At 46.9% G+C, this 15,739-nt stretch overlaps 3 protein-coding genes and 2 non-coding genes across 5 annotated transcripts; 1 reads left to right on the forward strand and 4 right to left on the reverse strand.

The window, feature by feature from the left end:
- Nucleotides 1-7,084: 7,084 nt before the first annotated feature.
- On the reverse strand, nucleotides 7,085-7,596 carry LOC131833005 (histone H3.1). The gene has a single exon (XM_059176252.1). It carries the CDS (start codon nucleotides 7,567-7,569, stop codon nucleotides 7,159-7,161), a length of 411 nt encoding a protein of 136 aa, XP_059032235.1. The 5' UTR covers nucleotides 7,570-7,596; the 3' UTR covers nucleotides 7,085-7,158.
- Nucleotides 7,597-8,657: 1,061 nt separating this feature from the next.
- LOC131833013 (histone H2A type 1-B) lies at nucleotides 8,658-9,077 on the reverse strand. The gene has a single exon (XM_059176259.1). It carries the CDS (start codon nucleotides 9,048-9,050, stop codon nucleotides 8,658-8,660), a length of 393 nt encoding a protein of 130 aa, XP_059032242.1. The 5' UTR covers nucleotides 9,051-9,077.
- Nucleotides 9,078-9,331: 254 nt separating this feature from the next.
- On the forward strand, nucleotides 9,332-9,763 carry LOC131833033 (histone H2B type 1-C/E/F/G/I). The gene has a single exon (XM_059176283.1). It carries the CDS (start codon nucleotides 9,374-9,376, stop codon nucleotides 9,752-9,754), a length of 381 nt encoding a protein of 126 aa, XP_059032266.1. The 5' UTR covers nucleotides 9,332-9,373; the 3' UTR covers nucleotides 9,755-9,763.
- Nucleotides 9,764-13,978: 4,215 nt separating this feature from the next.
- TRNAM-CAU (transfer RNA methionine (anticodon CAU)) lies at nucleotides 13,979-14,050 on the reverse strand. Its single transcript has one exon. It is a non-coding gene; the product is annotated as a tRNA-Met (tRNA).
- A 353-nt stretch (nucleotides 14,051-14,403) lies between these two features.
- Nucleotides 14,404-14,474, reverse strand: TRNAG-GCC (transfer RNA glycine (anticodon GCC)). The gene has a single exon. It is a non-coding gene; the product is annotated as a tRNA-Gly (tRNA).
- Nucleotides 14,475-15,739: the final 1,265 nt, after the last annotated feature.

Raw genomic sequence — 15,739 nt, forward strand, 5'->3', positions numbered from 1 at the left:
AACAGCCCTCCGCTCGGGTGGCGGCCTATATAGTCGTTTGTCGGACCTGTTTGGGAACAGCGCAGGCTAGTTGTATCCGCTCAGGGAAGTCCCGAGCCAGAGGCCGGCCCACACTTTCAGGACCGAAGCGAAGGGCGGTGTTTAAACTCGTCCGCTGAAACCCGACGTTTCCTGGAAAGTTTCCTCCGCGCGGCGCCTGCCCCCGGCCGGAGGGTTGTCGTGTTTCGGGGCCGAGCCTTGCTGGATTTCGGTCTCTGAGCTTTGCTCGCAGCAGTGACTTGCAGCTGCCGGCATCGAGTGGTCCCCTTCCAGCGCAGCGACTGCAGTCCGCGGGGCATTTACGCAGCTGTGTCGCGTGCAGCGACCTCAGCACCCCGGTGACTGCTGCTTAGATTAGCGCCGCCTGGTCCCCGCTTCAGGGTGCGGGCAGCCTCACCTTTCTTCAGTTCGCTTCTCTAGCCTCTGCATTTCACTCACTCGGTCGTCTTTCCTTTTCCTCCATCCCAGTCACGTATTTTGGGGAGAACTGACCACTCTTTATCTGTGCTAGAAACACTTAAGGTTTCTGAAGGTGTTTGAGGAGGAGGGTCCTTGGAGAGCCGAGGAGCGGGAGACCATGCCTTTCAGAGCTGCCTTCACCGCGCACCCCCAATCCTTTGTTGAACTGGGAAATCGGCTGCACCCAGATACCCTCTGCCTTTAGTTTACAGATAAGATGTAGGATGAAAAGACAAGAACGACTTTATCCCAGGAAAACAACAACTTGGAAAGAAGAGTTGGTTTCCATGGCTGGGGCTGTTTGGAATGACCTCCCTCTGGCGCTGGCTCGCCCTCCAGCTACCGTCAGATTTACACTGTTTCACAGGTGTGTGATTATTCACCCCTTGAACAAATACCTACTTTTAATCCAGGAATCAGCTACCAAAATATATTATTATAAATTCGGTAATTGCTGTAAGCCGAAAACATTACATGCTCCCGCTCTATGAGTCAATCCATTTCTTACTGAACTTCTAGTCCGGCCTGTTTTTTTTTTAATCCTTGTTTAAAAAGGGAATCTGAATGCTTCATACTGAAGATCTCAGACCTGTCTCTGTTGGCGGGATAATTGCCGTCTTTCTCTTGCAACTAACCGAGAACCAGGCAGCTTTCTGTTTCCTTATGTAGGAGCTGTTCTTGAAAATGGTACTTTAAGACCAACCTTTCCAAGACAAAGTCTTGAAACACTGAGAAAAGTTATGAATGTTCCTTTACCAGGTGAAGGGAAGATACTCTGAAAGATCGGGAATTTGATTTCATTGCATTTGCCTGGGCTGTGCCCTGAACATGCACGCACATGTATGTTTCCAAAGATGTCGTGCTGTGTTAGATTAGATAAGTTCCTCATTCTTTTCTCCCACTTGCATGCAGGGAACAAACAGACTGCCTGCAGATTTTTTAAGCTTAAAAAAGTTTAGGATTCTCATTTCATTTAAATTAAACTAACTAATAAAACTATTAAAATTCTTTTTTGGGGGGAGGGGTCAACATAGGATAATGCTGATTGACATGAACTGTCCAATAATTTCTTGGTGAATAATTGGGAAAAATAGAGTTTTTTTCCCCCCTTCTCACATTATGAAGAGATATTTTCCAAATGTTGACTGTTTCAAATCCTATGAGATTCCCTTCCCCCTTAATTAGATGAATAAATGAGATGTACTTGCCCTTCCAATGTTCTGAAAGTTGCTTACTGACCCACACTTATGTAGTTGACAATTTTTAATGTTCTTAGTTCCAAATGTTGGGCTCAATCCTTTTCAATATTGTATTTTCAACTTAATTTGCCACATACTATTTCCTTGACACCTGATTTTGTTTCGTTTTGGTTAAGGCTTTGGAATTGGCTGGTAGGTTGACATATCTTTTACTTTCTTATTGTTGTTCTTCATTCAAAATTAGTTTACTTACTAAGTTGATTAGTCTCTCTCTTGAGTCTCATTTCTCCTGTCCCCCACATGCATCCACATTCACATAAAACATGCACATCTAGACACTAATTCAAAACACCACTAGCTTTTTGGAGTTTTTTCCTTTCCATGAACTTACACTCTCAAATCTTTTCTTCTATTTTGTAGTGTTTTATCAGCTCAGAATCTTAAATATGAGACCTGGAAGCAGGGAGCTTTCCCGTCCCTGCCCCCCGCCTATGAGCAATTACCATCTCTGCCCTCATCCATAAAGCTTCCTTCAGCTCCTCATACCTCCATGTGCAATTAAGACCAACCGAAGAAATCTAAGGATATTGCACTGTCCTCCCTGGCCTCTTCATCTTCCCCTATCCTCTTTCTGAGGGGCACTAAGCCATAGTCTTGTCTGCTCATGGCTTGAAAAATGATTCACAAAACTCTTATCAGAGAAAACACTTTCTTCTGAAATTCTCAACTCAAATGTATGCTCTAATACACAAGGCATTTCATGCCTGGCAGTCATTCCTTTTTTTTTTTTTTTTTTTTTTTTTTTTTAAATCTAATACCCTCCCTTGTTTCTGCAATTTCTTACTCTCATGTCATCAGTGATGATCTATATTGTTTTCTAAGCTGGCCTTAATTTAGCTAGTATGCCTAGTTAATGTATCAAACAATGTTGCCAGAAACTTGCATTCATCTCACCTTACTAATATCTCCAGGCTTGGTTATTGAGAACAAGAAAATCAAGGTGAAGGTGAGGGCCCCTTGTTTAGGGGTCCCCGGGGCCCTCCTGGCTTCAAAACAAGGGGTAGAGGCTAAGAACATAGTTCCTAAGCTCCTACTCTTTGAAAGTGAACGTGTTGCGTATGTCCATTTAAAATTTGTATGTTGAAGCCTAATCCCTGATGGAATGGTAATTGGAGGTGGGAATATTCAGAGGTGCTTGGGTCCTAAGTGTGGAGACCTCCTGATGGTGCGGATGCCTCTGTAACAGAGACCCCAGCGATTCATTGTGTGAGGACACGGTAAGATGACCACCTGTGAACCAGGACGTGAGTTTTCACTAGACACTGAATTTGACAAAGCCGTGATCTTGGACTTCCAGCCTCTAAAACGATGAGAAATAAATTTCTGTTGTTTATAAGCCATGCTGTCTGTGGTATTCTGTTACAGCAGCCCAAGCAGACCAAAACTCTGGTGTCTGTAAATCATGTTTATAAAATACTCAGACGTGGTGCCTTTGGTTTTGGTCGTTATTCCGAGTTAGTCGTAAGTAAAGCTAGAAAATTCCGTTGGGGATCCTGACAAAGTGTCCAAGTATAAACTGGACTTCAAAATGTCTTGGGTAAGACCACCATCAGTCAACAAACCACCACATGAAAATGAGTTTCTCCACCTCCCATGTAACACGTGATTACATACAGCTTTCTGATTTTACCAATCTGATGTGTGTTCCCCGGTATTGCATTATTTTAATTTGGAGGTATCTGATTACCAAGTGAAGATTAAAAATTCTTTATGTAATTGCCAGCCATCCAACTCTCTCTATTTATTTAAAGATTTAACTTATTTATTTGACAGAGAGAGAAAGAGCACAAGCAGGGTGAGAAGCAGGCTCCCCTCTGAGCAGGGAGCCCAATGTGGGACTCGATCCCAGGACCCTGAAATCATGACTTGAGCTGAAGGCAGATGCTTAACTGACTGAGCCACCCAGGTGTCCCTTAAGCTTCATTTCTAATAAATTTTTGGTTACTTTTCTTCTCTTGTTTGATATCCTTTCAGGGCTTCTATCCTTTAGAGGGTCCTGGGGGTGGGCCATTCTAGAATACATCTGTTCTCATCTAATTTTTCAACATCTTCCCTACCCCCTAAACAGAAATAGTTTCTGTGTTCCAAGTACTGTCCAGAACTGGAAGACAAGTTTTGAAACTTCACCTTGTGAGACAGAGACTAAGAGAAATCTTCCAAGAAATGAGATTGGCCATTAGCAGAAATGCCATGACTTGCTAATGTGTGACTGATCAGATTGGACTGTTTACCAAATCTCAACCCATGACAAGGGGGACTTACTCCTGAATCTCATCTCATCAGAGTATTTGGGTATATTTCTTCAATGTTACAAGAGAGATACCGAACTGAGATTCTGAGATGAAATTAAGTTTCCTGAGTATTTATTGTGCAACTAATACCTTCTCTGGGGTCCTCTCCTACATGTTCATATATTACCACATTTAATCTTTAATGGAATCTCTTGTGGAAATAAAGTATCCATTTCATCATAATGAAAATGGCATCTCAAACAACATGATCTAAGTGACCGCTAGTCTCTATTGGTGTGGGAGCTGGAGAAAGGAGAGTCACAGAATCAGAGTTTATAATGGTTTCCCTAACAAGTGCATCTGACCATTCGACATGGCACCTCAGTTTTCCAAAAGAGGGAGAGAGAGAAAGTGCTAGTGAGAGAGCGAGGATTCGGTTGTTGTCTCTAGCCCAGCCGGCGTTAAGTAGCTAGAGGTGGCCACACCAGGTGCATGCCTTCAGAGCAGCCCTGTGAGCCACCAAAGATACCATCTTCCCTCAACTAGCAGCACAAAGCTGGTCTCTAGCAGCAGAAGAAAACCCTGTGGCCAATGGGACAAGGACTAAGGCAAGTTCTGGAGAGTCTGGACATCCCAATGGTGAGGGGCAGAGCTGTGAGATGTGCTTGCCTCATCTAGACTAGTGCAGTCCATCCGGTGAGTCTTCATGGACTGTTGGAGAAGGTCTTGTTTCGTATCATATGGGCCTCTCTGCAGGGCTGCCTGAATGTACCCCCAACAGGGCAACCAGGGTCCCCCAAAGTGAGTGGCCTGAGAGAGAGCAGGAAACACCCCCTCCTGTGACCCACCTCGGAAGTACCTCCCCGTCACTGTGACTTCATGCCATCAGCTCTGCCTGATTCACTAGAAGCCACTACCTAGAGCCAGCCCCAATTCAGAGGGAGAGGAATTGGGCTCCATTCTTTGAAGGTAAGAGTAGCAAAGGATTTTTGACCTTGTCCTAAAACCACCTTTTCTATGTCCAAACCCAGACTTCAACTAGAATAGAAAATGATCCACAGATTCCCAGTCCCCATGGATGTCCTTTCTGAGGAGCTGGAGAATGTGGCAACCTAGCTTCTGCCCTGACCTTTTCACTTCAAGGAAAACGGACTTTCCTGCCCCTACCTTTTTGTTTCATTTTGTTTTAAACTAATTCTCCTTTATTTTCTTACAGCCGCTGGAGGCTTCTCCAGATCCTCTTCTATCCTAGGGTTTATTGAAAGAATCCTACACATATCAGTGAGCTGTATGTTGGAAAAGATAAACCTAGAGCTACTGAGGGTGTAGTGATGGGCCTGAAACCCCAGCTGTGGCCAATTCCACATAAAAAGAGGAATGTAGAGCTACTTGGGAAGCTGTCAAGTTTTGTCTGATTGTTGTTGTCAGTGTTTTCTCTGCTAACCATGGGAATCAAAACAGCAGTGACAGGGCCCCCCAGGTGGCTCAGTTGGTTAAGCAACCATCTTCGGCTCAGGTCATGATCCTGGAGTCCCAGGACCGAGTGCCACATTAGGCTCCCTGCTGAGCAGGGAGTCTGCCTCCCCCGCTGACCTCTCCCCTCTCATGCTCTCTCTCTCAAATAAATAAATAAAATCTTTAAAAAAACAAAAACAAACAAAAGATTTAAAACAAAACAAAAAGCATCTAGAGTGAAGGGAGTAATGTGCTTGGTGACCACCTATAGTTGAGTGGGAGCTATCTAGGTCTAAAAACAGCAGGGGCGCCTCTGCCTTCGGCTCAGGTCATGATCTCAGGGTCCTGGCACCGAGCCCCACATCTGGCTCTCTGCTCGGCAGGGAGCCTGCTTCCTCCTCTCTCTCTGCTAGCCTCTCTGTTTACTTGTGATCTCTCTCTGTCAAATAAATAAATAAAAATTAAAAAAAAAAAGAAAGAAAGAAAAAGAAACCCAGCAGATTCCCCATACATTCATTCAACTAGAGTTTAACAAGCACCTGCTGTGTATCAGGCCTTTACTCTTCTACAGACACGACAGTAAACAGAATGAGAAAAAACTTGGCCTTAGGACACATGTGTTCTAAAGGAAGAGAGTGGGGCTAAATTTGACTTTTAGAACTTAGGTTCACACGAGATTTGAGGGGAACACTTCTGTAGCGTCCTGTAAGGGGTAAAGGTCAAGTGGACTAGGGGCTATGACCACCCCAAATAGTCTCACTTTGGCTTCTCCCCCAGGAAAGTCACCATCATGTCAGGGGATTGTCGTCAGGCCTGAGCAACTGGAAACCAATGTCGAACAAGAACCAGGGGGCCAATTTGCTGAGTTTATAGTATCTTACCTTAGAATGGGTGTGAAAGAGAATAAACATTTCAGAGCTTTATCATGGACAGTTACTAGATGTCAGTGCTAAACACCAAAAAAGTCAATTGTCATGAGAAAAGCGATCGGAACACAGCTCATTTTCTTGGTGAACGGAGCCAGGCCTGCAGCCCAGTTCCAGCGGGGCTGGAACAGTGAGTGCCAATGAGAAAATCCTGCTAGATCCTCTGCAAAACACCAGCATTGTCGGACTTTAACCTGGAGGAACAGACCACCTCCTAGGAACCGGGACAGATCCAGCCAGCCAACTTTGCAGAACGCACAACGCATAACGTATGACGGGTTCTTCCTCAGCCTGTGGATACAAGGGGAACACGATTGCACAACGCTGCTCCCAGATTGCTTACACCAGAGGCGGGGGTGGACACGCCAGGACCTATGCTCTGACCCTTCCATGGTGGTCAAAGTTCTTTTCCTGTTGAGTGTTTGCATCTTGTTTCTGTACATCTGGATTATTTAAGGGACCGAGAAGGGAGTCTGTGTGGGGACACTTTAGCCTTTAAACATTTACTGCCTGTTAAGCAACAGCTTCCTTAAGTAGCGGTAAGCACAGATGAAGGTTCCCCAACAGCCACGGATTTTGCAAAAAGCGAAGAAGATGCCGTAGTTGCTAGAACGTTAAGGCATCCCTATTCCTTTTCCCTTATCTCTCCCCCGAAGTTCAGACTTAAGGCTGACACCCAACCCAGTAGCACAACAGCCACTCTCAGTGAAAACGGGAAGTGGCTCTGAAAAGAGCCTTTGGGAGGGAGAAAGCAAACGCGCTCGCTCGCACAAGCTTCGGAAGGACAGATTAGGCCCTCTCGCCGCGGATGCGGCGCGCCAGCTGGATGTCCTTGGGCATGATGGTGACGCGCTTGGCGTGGATGGCGCACAGGTTGGTGTCCTCGAAGAGCCCCACCAGGTAGGCCTCGCACGCCTCCTGCAGCGCCATGACGGCCGAGCTCTGGAAGCGCAGGTCGGTCTTGAAGTCCTGCGCGATCTCGCGCACCAGCCGCTGGAACGGCAGCTTGCGGATCAGCAGCTCGGTGGACTTCTGGTAGCGCCGGATCTCGCGCAGGGCCACCGTGCCGGGCCGGTAGCGGTGCGGCTTCTTCACGCCGCCCGTGGCCGGCGCGCTCTTGCGGGCCGCCTTGGTGGCCAGCTGCTTGCGCGGGGCCTTGCCGCCGGTCGACTTGCGCGCCGTCTGCTTCGTGCGAGCCATGGCCAGACACTGGAGCTGCGAAAGGTAGCGACTGCTGAGTTGGTGCCGGGACCAGACTTTATACCCATGATCCCATCCTGATTGGCCAAGTCTGTCGAGAGAGTAACGTGATTGGTTCTCAAGCCAATCTTCATTTGACTGCTAGGATCTCTGAAACGGTTTTGATTTCCAAGCTATTAGTTTTATTTTTATGTCCTATTTTTACAGGATAAGATTATAGCTGCACTTCATCCTAAGTTTACTGTTCTCAACCAAAACGTTAAGATTCCACCAGTGAAAGAGAATCGGACCTAGAATCTGTGCAAGTCAGCACCTAAAGTGTCCTTAAAAATGCATTTATTTCACCCCTTTGTCCCTTTAAACAGAACATGGGGAAAGTCATATCAGAATGTGTTGGTTAGTCTTAGAAAAGTTGTGTTTCATAACAGCATCATTCAGATCTCCTTCTGCTGATTGTACAGATCCAGAACAGGCACTTTTAAAAAATACTACGAGCACAGCGGCCGCCTGGAACGCCAAAACTTGACTTTGCCCCGCGTGGTGCGGGGAAGGAAGCCTGATATGCGTTAGACTAAACGCCAGCGAGCGGTTATCTGACATCATTCACTCACTTTCGGATGCAATCAAGGGGCTGATTGGATTACTTCTGTAAATCGTGGTGAATTTAATTAGCAGGTGTGGAGTGCTAAGATTCACATTGACCAGTAATTTGTTCTTCTTTAGGAGTACCTCTGAAGTGTTAGGAACCTTTTCGTTGACCAATGAACCTCCACCTTCTGCTGGTGATAACGACCCAGAAACAAAAACAAAAAACAGGCTAAGTGTATTTATTGGTACATAAGTTTACAAATTGCCCATAACAGTGTTGGGGCGGGGGGCAAATAAAGATAGTTTAGTGGTTTAACAAATTAAGAAAACTATGCATTGTAAGCATTTATCAGAATTGACTAAATCAAACGGGAGACCAGTTATTTCGTGTTCTTCATTTAGGTTCCTTTTAAGTTTCAGAAATAAGTGTTCGTTCAGTTCTTTCTCAGAAATGGTGGGTGGCTCTTAAAAGAGCCTTTGGTCTCAGAGACTTTCAGACCTTACTTGCCCTTGGCCTTGTGGTGGCTCTCGGTCTTCTTGGGCAGCAGCACGGCCTGGATGTTGGGCAGCACGCCGCCCTGCGCGATGGTGACGCGGCCCAGCAGCTTGTTGAGCTCCTCGTCGTTGCGGATGGCGAGCTGCAGGTGGCGCGGGATGATGCGCGTCTTCTTGTTGTCGCGCGCCGCGTTGCCCGCCAGCTCCAGGATCTCGGCCGTCAGGTACTCGAGCACGGCCGCCAGGTACACGGGCGCGCCGGCCCCGACCCGCTCCGAGTAGTTGCCCTTGCGGAGCAGGCGGTGCACGCGGCCCACCGGGAACTGCAGACCCGCCCGCGACGAGCGCGTCTTGGCCTTGGCGCGCGCCTTGCCGCCCTGCTTCCCGCGTCCAGACATCCCGAGGTCAAAAGCGCCACTAGCAAATGCAGCGAGGGAAGGGCAAGGACAGTAGCTTTTATAACCGTTCTAGGGCGCGAAAAACAAGGTTTGGCGTTGCTTAAGGAGGCACTTTCATATCAACCAATGGAAATGCGACCCTGGGATCCGTGCGTTCTGATTGGGCAGCACGAATGCCCGAATTCGGGGGGGATAGTCACCAATCAGAAAGGAGTGTAGCTCACACCGTATTTGCATAAGGGCTTCTATATAAGACGGGCAAGTGGCGCTTTGCTCGCTGTTACTTTCTCTTGTCCCCTGGGCGCGTTCCGAGTGTCTCCAGCATGCCTGAACCAGCCAAGTCGGCGCCGGCCCCGAAGAAGGGCTCCAAGAAGGCGGTGACCAAGGCGCAGAAGAAGGACGGCAAGAAGCGCAAGCGCAGCCGCAAGGAGAGCTACTCGGTGTACGTGTACAAGGTGCTGAAGCAGGTGCACCCCGACACCGGCATCTCGTCCAAGGCCATGGGCATCATGAACTCGTTCGTCAACGACATCTTCGAGCGCATCGCGGGCGAGGCGTCCCGCCTGGCGCACTACAACAAGCGCTCGACCATCACGTCCAGGGAGATCCAGACGGCCGTGCGCCTGCTGCTGCCCGGGGAGCTGGCCAAGCACGCCGTGTCCGAGGGCACCAAGGCCGTCACCAAGTACACCAGCTCCAAGTGAGCTTGCCAAGTAAGCGTCCGGTCATTCAACCCCAAAGGCTCTTTTCAGAGCCATCCACCCTCCGAGAAAAGAGCTGGCGCACTTTGCCTGCAGTCTAGCTGTCTTTTTAGAAGTGTCGGGAGCTAGGTTGGGAGGAGACCGGTGGGAAGAAAAGGAAGAAGCTGGGTAAGCACCTAGGCGCTCACTATCTTGCTAATCTATCGTGGGTTCTTTGAAGCCCTTTGCAAGGAGGCAAAAGCCGGAATTTCGCCTTAGGTTACACTATAGTGAAGCTCCTGTCCTAAGGCCTTGCGGGTTGGCGGCCGACTTCGCCCATAAGCTACCGTAATTGGAGAGGAGTTCCCTAATTTCATCGTGTTCCTGAACTCCGCATCCTTATCCCCTCTTTTTCTTTGCTCTTTCCAACATTGAATTTTCCCTCGGGAGACCCTCACCTGCGGGTTAGGACGCGCTGCCCTCTGCTGCCATCCTGTGGCCGAGAGCGGAGGCAGAGCTCCAAGGCCTTGCTCTTTTCCAGACGCAACTGAAATGCTTTCTTCCTAAATTCAACTTCCCAAGGACAACCGTGAGTCTCGGTAGAATTACTATTTCTGTCACCCTTTAACCACTGGATTTAAGTTTCTCCAACAGTCCAACGTGCACATGACAGAGCGGGAGAACCAGAAAGCGCACGCGGAAGTGCTGAGGACGGACTTGTGGTCAAAGATGAAAAACGAACAAACAACTCAGCAACCTGAAACAAAAACAAAACAAAAGCCCGTTCTCTACTTCTAGTCCTCAAAATAGAAATACTTTAGTATTTCCTGTAAACCTAAACATCTGACAGAACACCCATGATTCTGGTGGGCTGCTCTTTGAAGACCTACGTCAGGATTTAGGAATATGGTTACACGTAAGGAAGCTGCACTTTCTTTACAGAACAGGTCAGTATGAACTTGGTGGCCTTGGTTATTTTGTAGGTCCTATGCCCTTTTAAATAATAAAGTCTGGCTCTTGCTCTTTTTGCAGGTAGAATTTTTCTTTCCAAATGTTTCTTAGTCCTCTGACACCTCTGACTAACCAAGTTTAAACATCCTATTAAAATGCTTGCATTCTTTTCGGGTGTTGCCACAACAAAATACCATTTATTTGGGTGGTTTAAACACACTTATTTTCTCAGGGTTCTGGGGCTACAAGTCCAAGATCAAGGTGTGAGCTGGCTTGGCTTCCCTCCTGTGCATGCACCTGAGTCCTCATGTGGCCTTTCTCTATTTGCACACCTCTCAAGTCTCTCCCTTTTCTTGTAAGAACGTAGTCCTGTTGGATTAGGACCCTCCTTGTGACTTCATATAACCCTCACTACCTCTCAAAGCTCGTGTATCCAAATACAGCTGCACTGGGGTTATGGCTCAAATATGTGAATTTTGAGAGAACACCCTTCATAAAGCACGTAAAGCCATTTTCCATGCTTTGCTCTCATCTTCTATTCTGTCCTTCATAAAATATCTACACTTAGCTTAAGTTACAGCTAAAGAGACGGCTGTGCTGTCCTCCAAACCAGAGGTTTATTTTAAAGATTTTATTTGACAGAGAGACAGCAAGAGATGGAACACAAGCATGGGGAGTGGGAGAGGGAGAAGCAAGCTTAAGCTCCAGTTGGAGGTCTCTAGGCATTAAGGGAGATTTCTGTGCCCATGACAAGCTGTCCCATGTCCTTCCCCTGCCACCAAAGCACAGGGCCCATGCCTAGACCTCTCCACCTTCTCAAATCCTACCCTGGAAAGAATCTGTTCACTTGACAGCTCTGGGTAGAGACCAGTCATGTACCCATTAGGTATCCACCAGCTACTTTGTGCCATTTAAGTAAATGGATAAGAAGTGAGCTAAAAGAAAAATTTTAAAATTCTTTAAGCTATTACAGTAATGAAAAATAAGTGGTGAAAGGCACTGGGAGTATTGTGGATTTAATAGTTACCTGGATAAGTAAGCCCGTTCCTCTAAATCATGTGATGTTTGTCCTACTGTGCAGCATTCTCCTCTACCTACTTTTTTTGGTCCAGACTCAACATTTTCTCCATTTTCTTTTGGTGACTGTCCCCGTCTCTCCTGTCTCATCATGAAGGAAAAGATAGAGACTGTAGAGGCCACAAGAATCAAGAATCTTCCCTTCCTACTATGACTCCCTTCTGCAAATGGCCCATCCTTGCTTCCGGAACCCCCCCATGTCTTTCTCTTTTAGCCCTTTATGTTCTACTGTCTATTTAAATGAGACATAGACTGTCACATTATGTCTAAATCAACTATCCAGTAAAGCACTGATTTTATGTTATTTTTTTTTACTTTACTTTCACGCACATGAAGGAAATAAGAACCAAATTGTCTTCTGATTGAACAAAGAAATATCACGAAGGTAAAGGTCTTGAAGGAAAAAAAGGGGGTTCCAGTCAGTATCTTATGACCAGGGCAACACATTTTTAAAGAGAAAGATACCAGAAACCAATATTGAACTGTATGTTCCCTAGGCCAAATTTAAATTTAAATAAATAAATAAATAGAAAAGACAACCATCTGCAGACTTAGAATTTAAATGTGACTTTCAGAGGTCATAGTCACAATCTGAAGTCATTCGACATCTTTGCAAATCCTTCATCAGAAAGATCAGTGGCAAGGTCCGCTTGATGAAGTCCTACAAGCTTTCTCTCTCTGCAGCTGCTGAGAAGGGATTTCTCTCTCCTGCACTAGAAAAGGTGTTTAGAAGGCTAAGTGCTGGCATTCCACGACCTGGTACCTACCGATAAAAGCAGGCCTGAGAATGAAACATTGACATGGAGCAGTAAAAAGGGAAAAGGGGATTATTAAGAGGTGTGAGCTGTCAGAACAGATCACCGGCAACTTGCAAGTGGACGAAGGGGATAGGAGTGCAGCCTCTCACTGGTGCCTGTGGGGCCACGAGGTAGTCTCCAGGTTTTGGGATCTGTGGAGGGGCACGTCTTTGATCGCCTTTAAATCATTTTTAGGCTATTTTATGAGCTGACAGAGATAGAATGTAAGTTGTAGATAATAATAAGGTACCAATGATTCCAGGTGAGGAATGTGGAAAGGAAGGTGGGGAAAAGTGAGCTGGTCTCAGTCTTGTCTTCCTCCGAAGCTCATCAAATGGCCACTCACGCAAGGAGCTTCCGGGCCTCTCTCTGAAATTCTGTGGTTTGGAAATCTCAGTAGCCAGCATCCATACAGGACTTTGATCCAAAGTCACCAGGTGAGGACCCCAAGTGAGGATGAAGACTGGGGAATCAGGAGGCTCCAGTTCTACCCACCACTCATCCTAGCTGCAAATGCCGCTCCTTGCAAATAAAAATTATTAACAACATAAAGGGGAGAGATGCACATCAAATTCATGTAGAGTTGCCCTGAGAAAGAAAACTAGGATTGGAGCTGATGTTTAAAAGAGTACTTCAGTTTCTGTGTGCTTTTCTTTTTCTTTAAAAATTAGGTTTCTAGTGACTAAATCATTATGTTAAATAATAGATCAATTTTGTGTAGTCATTTTTGTATTATTCCAATAATTTTTTAAAATGTAAAAGAAGATGGAGTAAACTGTCCAATACTGGTGTTTGCTGCATTAGAAATTGCAGTTTTTGACATATTTACCAAATCACCAGCACCTAAGATGGGCCAGGTAGTGTTCTAGATATCACAGTGCCCCCAGTGGCAAAACAGACCAAAACAAACAAACAACAAAAACAAACAATAAACCAACCAAACAACAAAAACCTGTTCTCTTGTGAATTTAAGCTCACGGGGGTGGGGAATATATAGTATAAAAGATACTGTCTACCAGGTAGTGGTAAGTGCTGAGGAGGAAAACAGAGCCTGGATGCGGAGGTGACGGACACTGTTAGGAAAGTTGCTATTTTAAATTTTAAATTCTCCAAACTGGGTGAATCCCTGGGGTATTTGGTTCTTTTGATCTCTAAACTTACAGTCTTGTTTACAACCCGGCAGCCAAGCTGATGGGTTAAAATCAATTCTCTGCTCCCGACAGAGGGCACCTGACATTGCTTGTTAGAGACTTCTGATTAGTGGGTTATTTTCGTCCAAAAGTTACTAAAGCTTCAGTTAGAGACCGACGGAAGATAGGATTTTAAAGCTGTGTTGTAAATGTATCCAATGTGGCGGGAGGGGGGGAGGGCGGAGGGCGAGCCGGGTGGGGGCTAAAAAAGAAAGTGAAAAAGGTTAGCCACTTAGCAGAGGATGGTTTCGATCCATCGACCTCTGGGTTATGGGCCCAGCACGCTTCCGCTGCGCCACTCTGCTAGGCACACACGAGCTCCCTTCGGTAATCCTTTTACAGTTTCCTCCAAAGGCTGCGACCTTTGTCCAAAGAAATATATATATTTTTTTTCTTCAAAGTCTACATACCAGTGTTACCCAGGCTTCCAACAAAAGATGAGTCCAGAGCACACAGACTCCACGTATTCTGAAAGCGGAAAATCTGATGTTCCAGTCGGGGAAACAGCGGTCGCCAGCCTGCCACACAGACCGCAGCAGAAGCGACTCTGCGTCTCGTCTCCCATGGATGAGCTGCCTCAGAAACCGAAAGTGGAAGGAATCCTACTACTACACGGGGTTCGTTTCAAAATGATGAAAGGATTGAAAGGAAAAAGCCTTGCATTGGCCGGGAATCGAACCCGGGCCTCCCGCGTGGCAGGCGAGAATTCTACCACTGAACCACCAATGCCTGGTACCCGAAAGTTTACGCTGGAGCTAGAAAACGTCGAGCCCGCTGATTTTCTCGCTACTGCTCACACACTTTACCTTTCTTTCTTTATCTCGTTGTCTGCTCTTACCGGCTAGAACCTTGTAATGCCCCTTCTTCCCCACTTTTCAGGAAAACCTCACTTTCGTGACCAATCCCGCGACCCGGAGGCCGGCCGAGAGGGGGTGACGCGCCCAGCACCCGCCCTCTGCTGGCCGCCTCGGAGAAAAGCAAGGCAGGCGGCGAGGAAGGCCTCGGTTGCCATAGTTATCCAGGGGGCACCGGAAACTCCTCGCAGTCAGAGCGAGCGCAGACAGGTCTCAAAGAAGGGTAATTTCAAAACAAACAAACCAAGGTACAGTTATAACTAACTCTCCTACGAATATAAAAATGAAGTATTTTTTTAGCCCCTTAATGAATGAAGTAAGTGATCAGCTCTTACTACCAGGTCAGAGGAGAATTCAGAGGGATGCCATGGATAGATCAGGGATGTTGACGTGAACGCGTGCACGGAGCACAACTGGCTTTTCCGCGATGGGAACGGGCGGGGGGGAGCGTCCATGTCCCATCAGGAGACACAAATAATTTGCATGTCTAGTGACACGGACTGTTCTCTACTGCTGTCGGCTGCCTACAATTGACAGCTGCAAAGTATCTCCCACGGGGCCAGGATCAGACGGAACGGAAAGCTGTGCTGCAATTTTCGTGTGAAGCACAGATTTTCCTAGTCTGTTTCTTTTTCAGGGCAGTAGGCAAAGTCTGAGGACAAACATAAGGGCCAAACTCAGAAGTTAAACAACCTTTAAAATCTCACCACTGCCGGGGGGCCGTGACCCGGGCTGAAGGAGTCGCTCAACCGACCGAGTATGACCGAGTTTCTGAAGGACCATGCTGCTCATTCATTCATTCCCACCCCTACCCTCCAGGACCCACAGCCTCCCCTGTAGTTGGTGCTTAGGGGCTCAGCTTAGCCTGAGGGCTTGGGGGCAAAGAGATCAAGTGTAACTGAAGTGTAACTGGGCACAGATAACCCCAAGTTCCTTAACATCATGCACAACACTTGAGCTGCCTGTCTGTCTCTCTCTCTCTCTCTCTCTCACACACACACACACCATCTGTTCCTACTCCAGCTGCATTCACCATGTTCCAACCGTGAAGAGTCACGCAATTCCTCTGAAGCCCCCGAGGGCAAGCCCAGACCAAGTGTTTAGTGTCTCTCCCTTGCGGCGCCCAAGCCAGCCTCTCGT

This window comes from Mustela lutreola, chromosome 6, assembly GCF_030435805.1.
Source record: "Mustela lutreola isolate mMusLut2 chromosome 6, mMusLut2.pri, whole genome shotgun sequence".
Classification (NCBI taxonomy): Eukaryota; Metazoa; Chordata; class Mammalia; order Carnivora; family Mustelidae; genus Mustela; species Mustela lutreola.

Excerpts from the sequence above, each read along its gene's own strand:
- LOC131833005 (XM_059176252.1), bottom strand. The coding sequence starts at position 7,569 with ATGGCTCGCACGAAGCAGACGGCGCGCAAGTCGACCGGCGGCAAGGCC.
- LOC131833033 (XM_059176283.1), top strand. The coding sequence starts at position 9,374 with ATGCCTGAACCAGCCAAGTCGGCGCCGGCCCCGAAGAAGGGCTCCAAG.
- LOC131833013 (XM_059176259.1), bottom strand. The coding sequence starts at position 9,050 with ATGTCTGGACGCGGGAAGCAGGGCGGCAAGGCGCGCGCCAAGGCCAAG.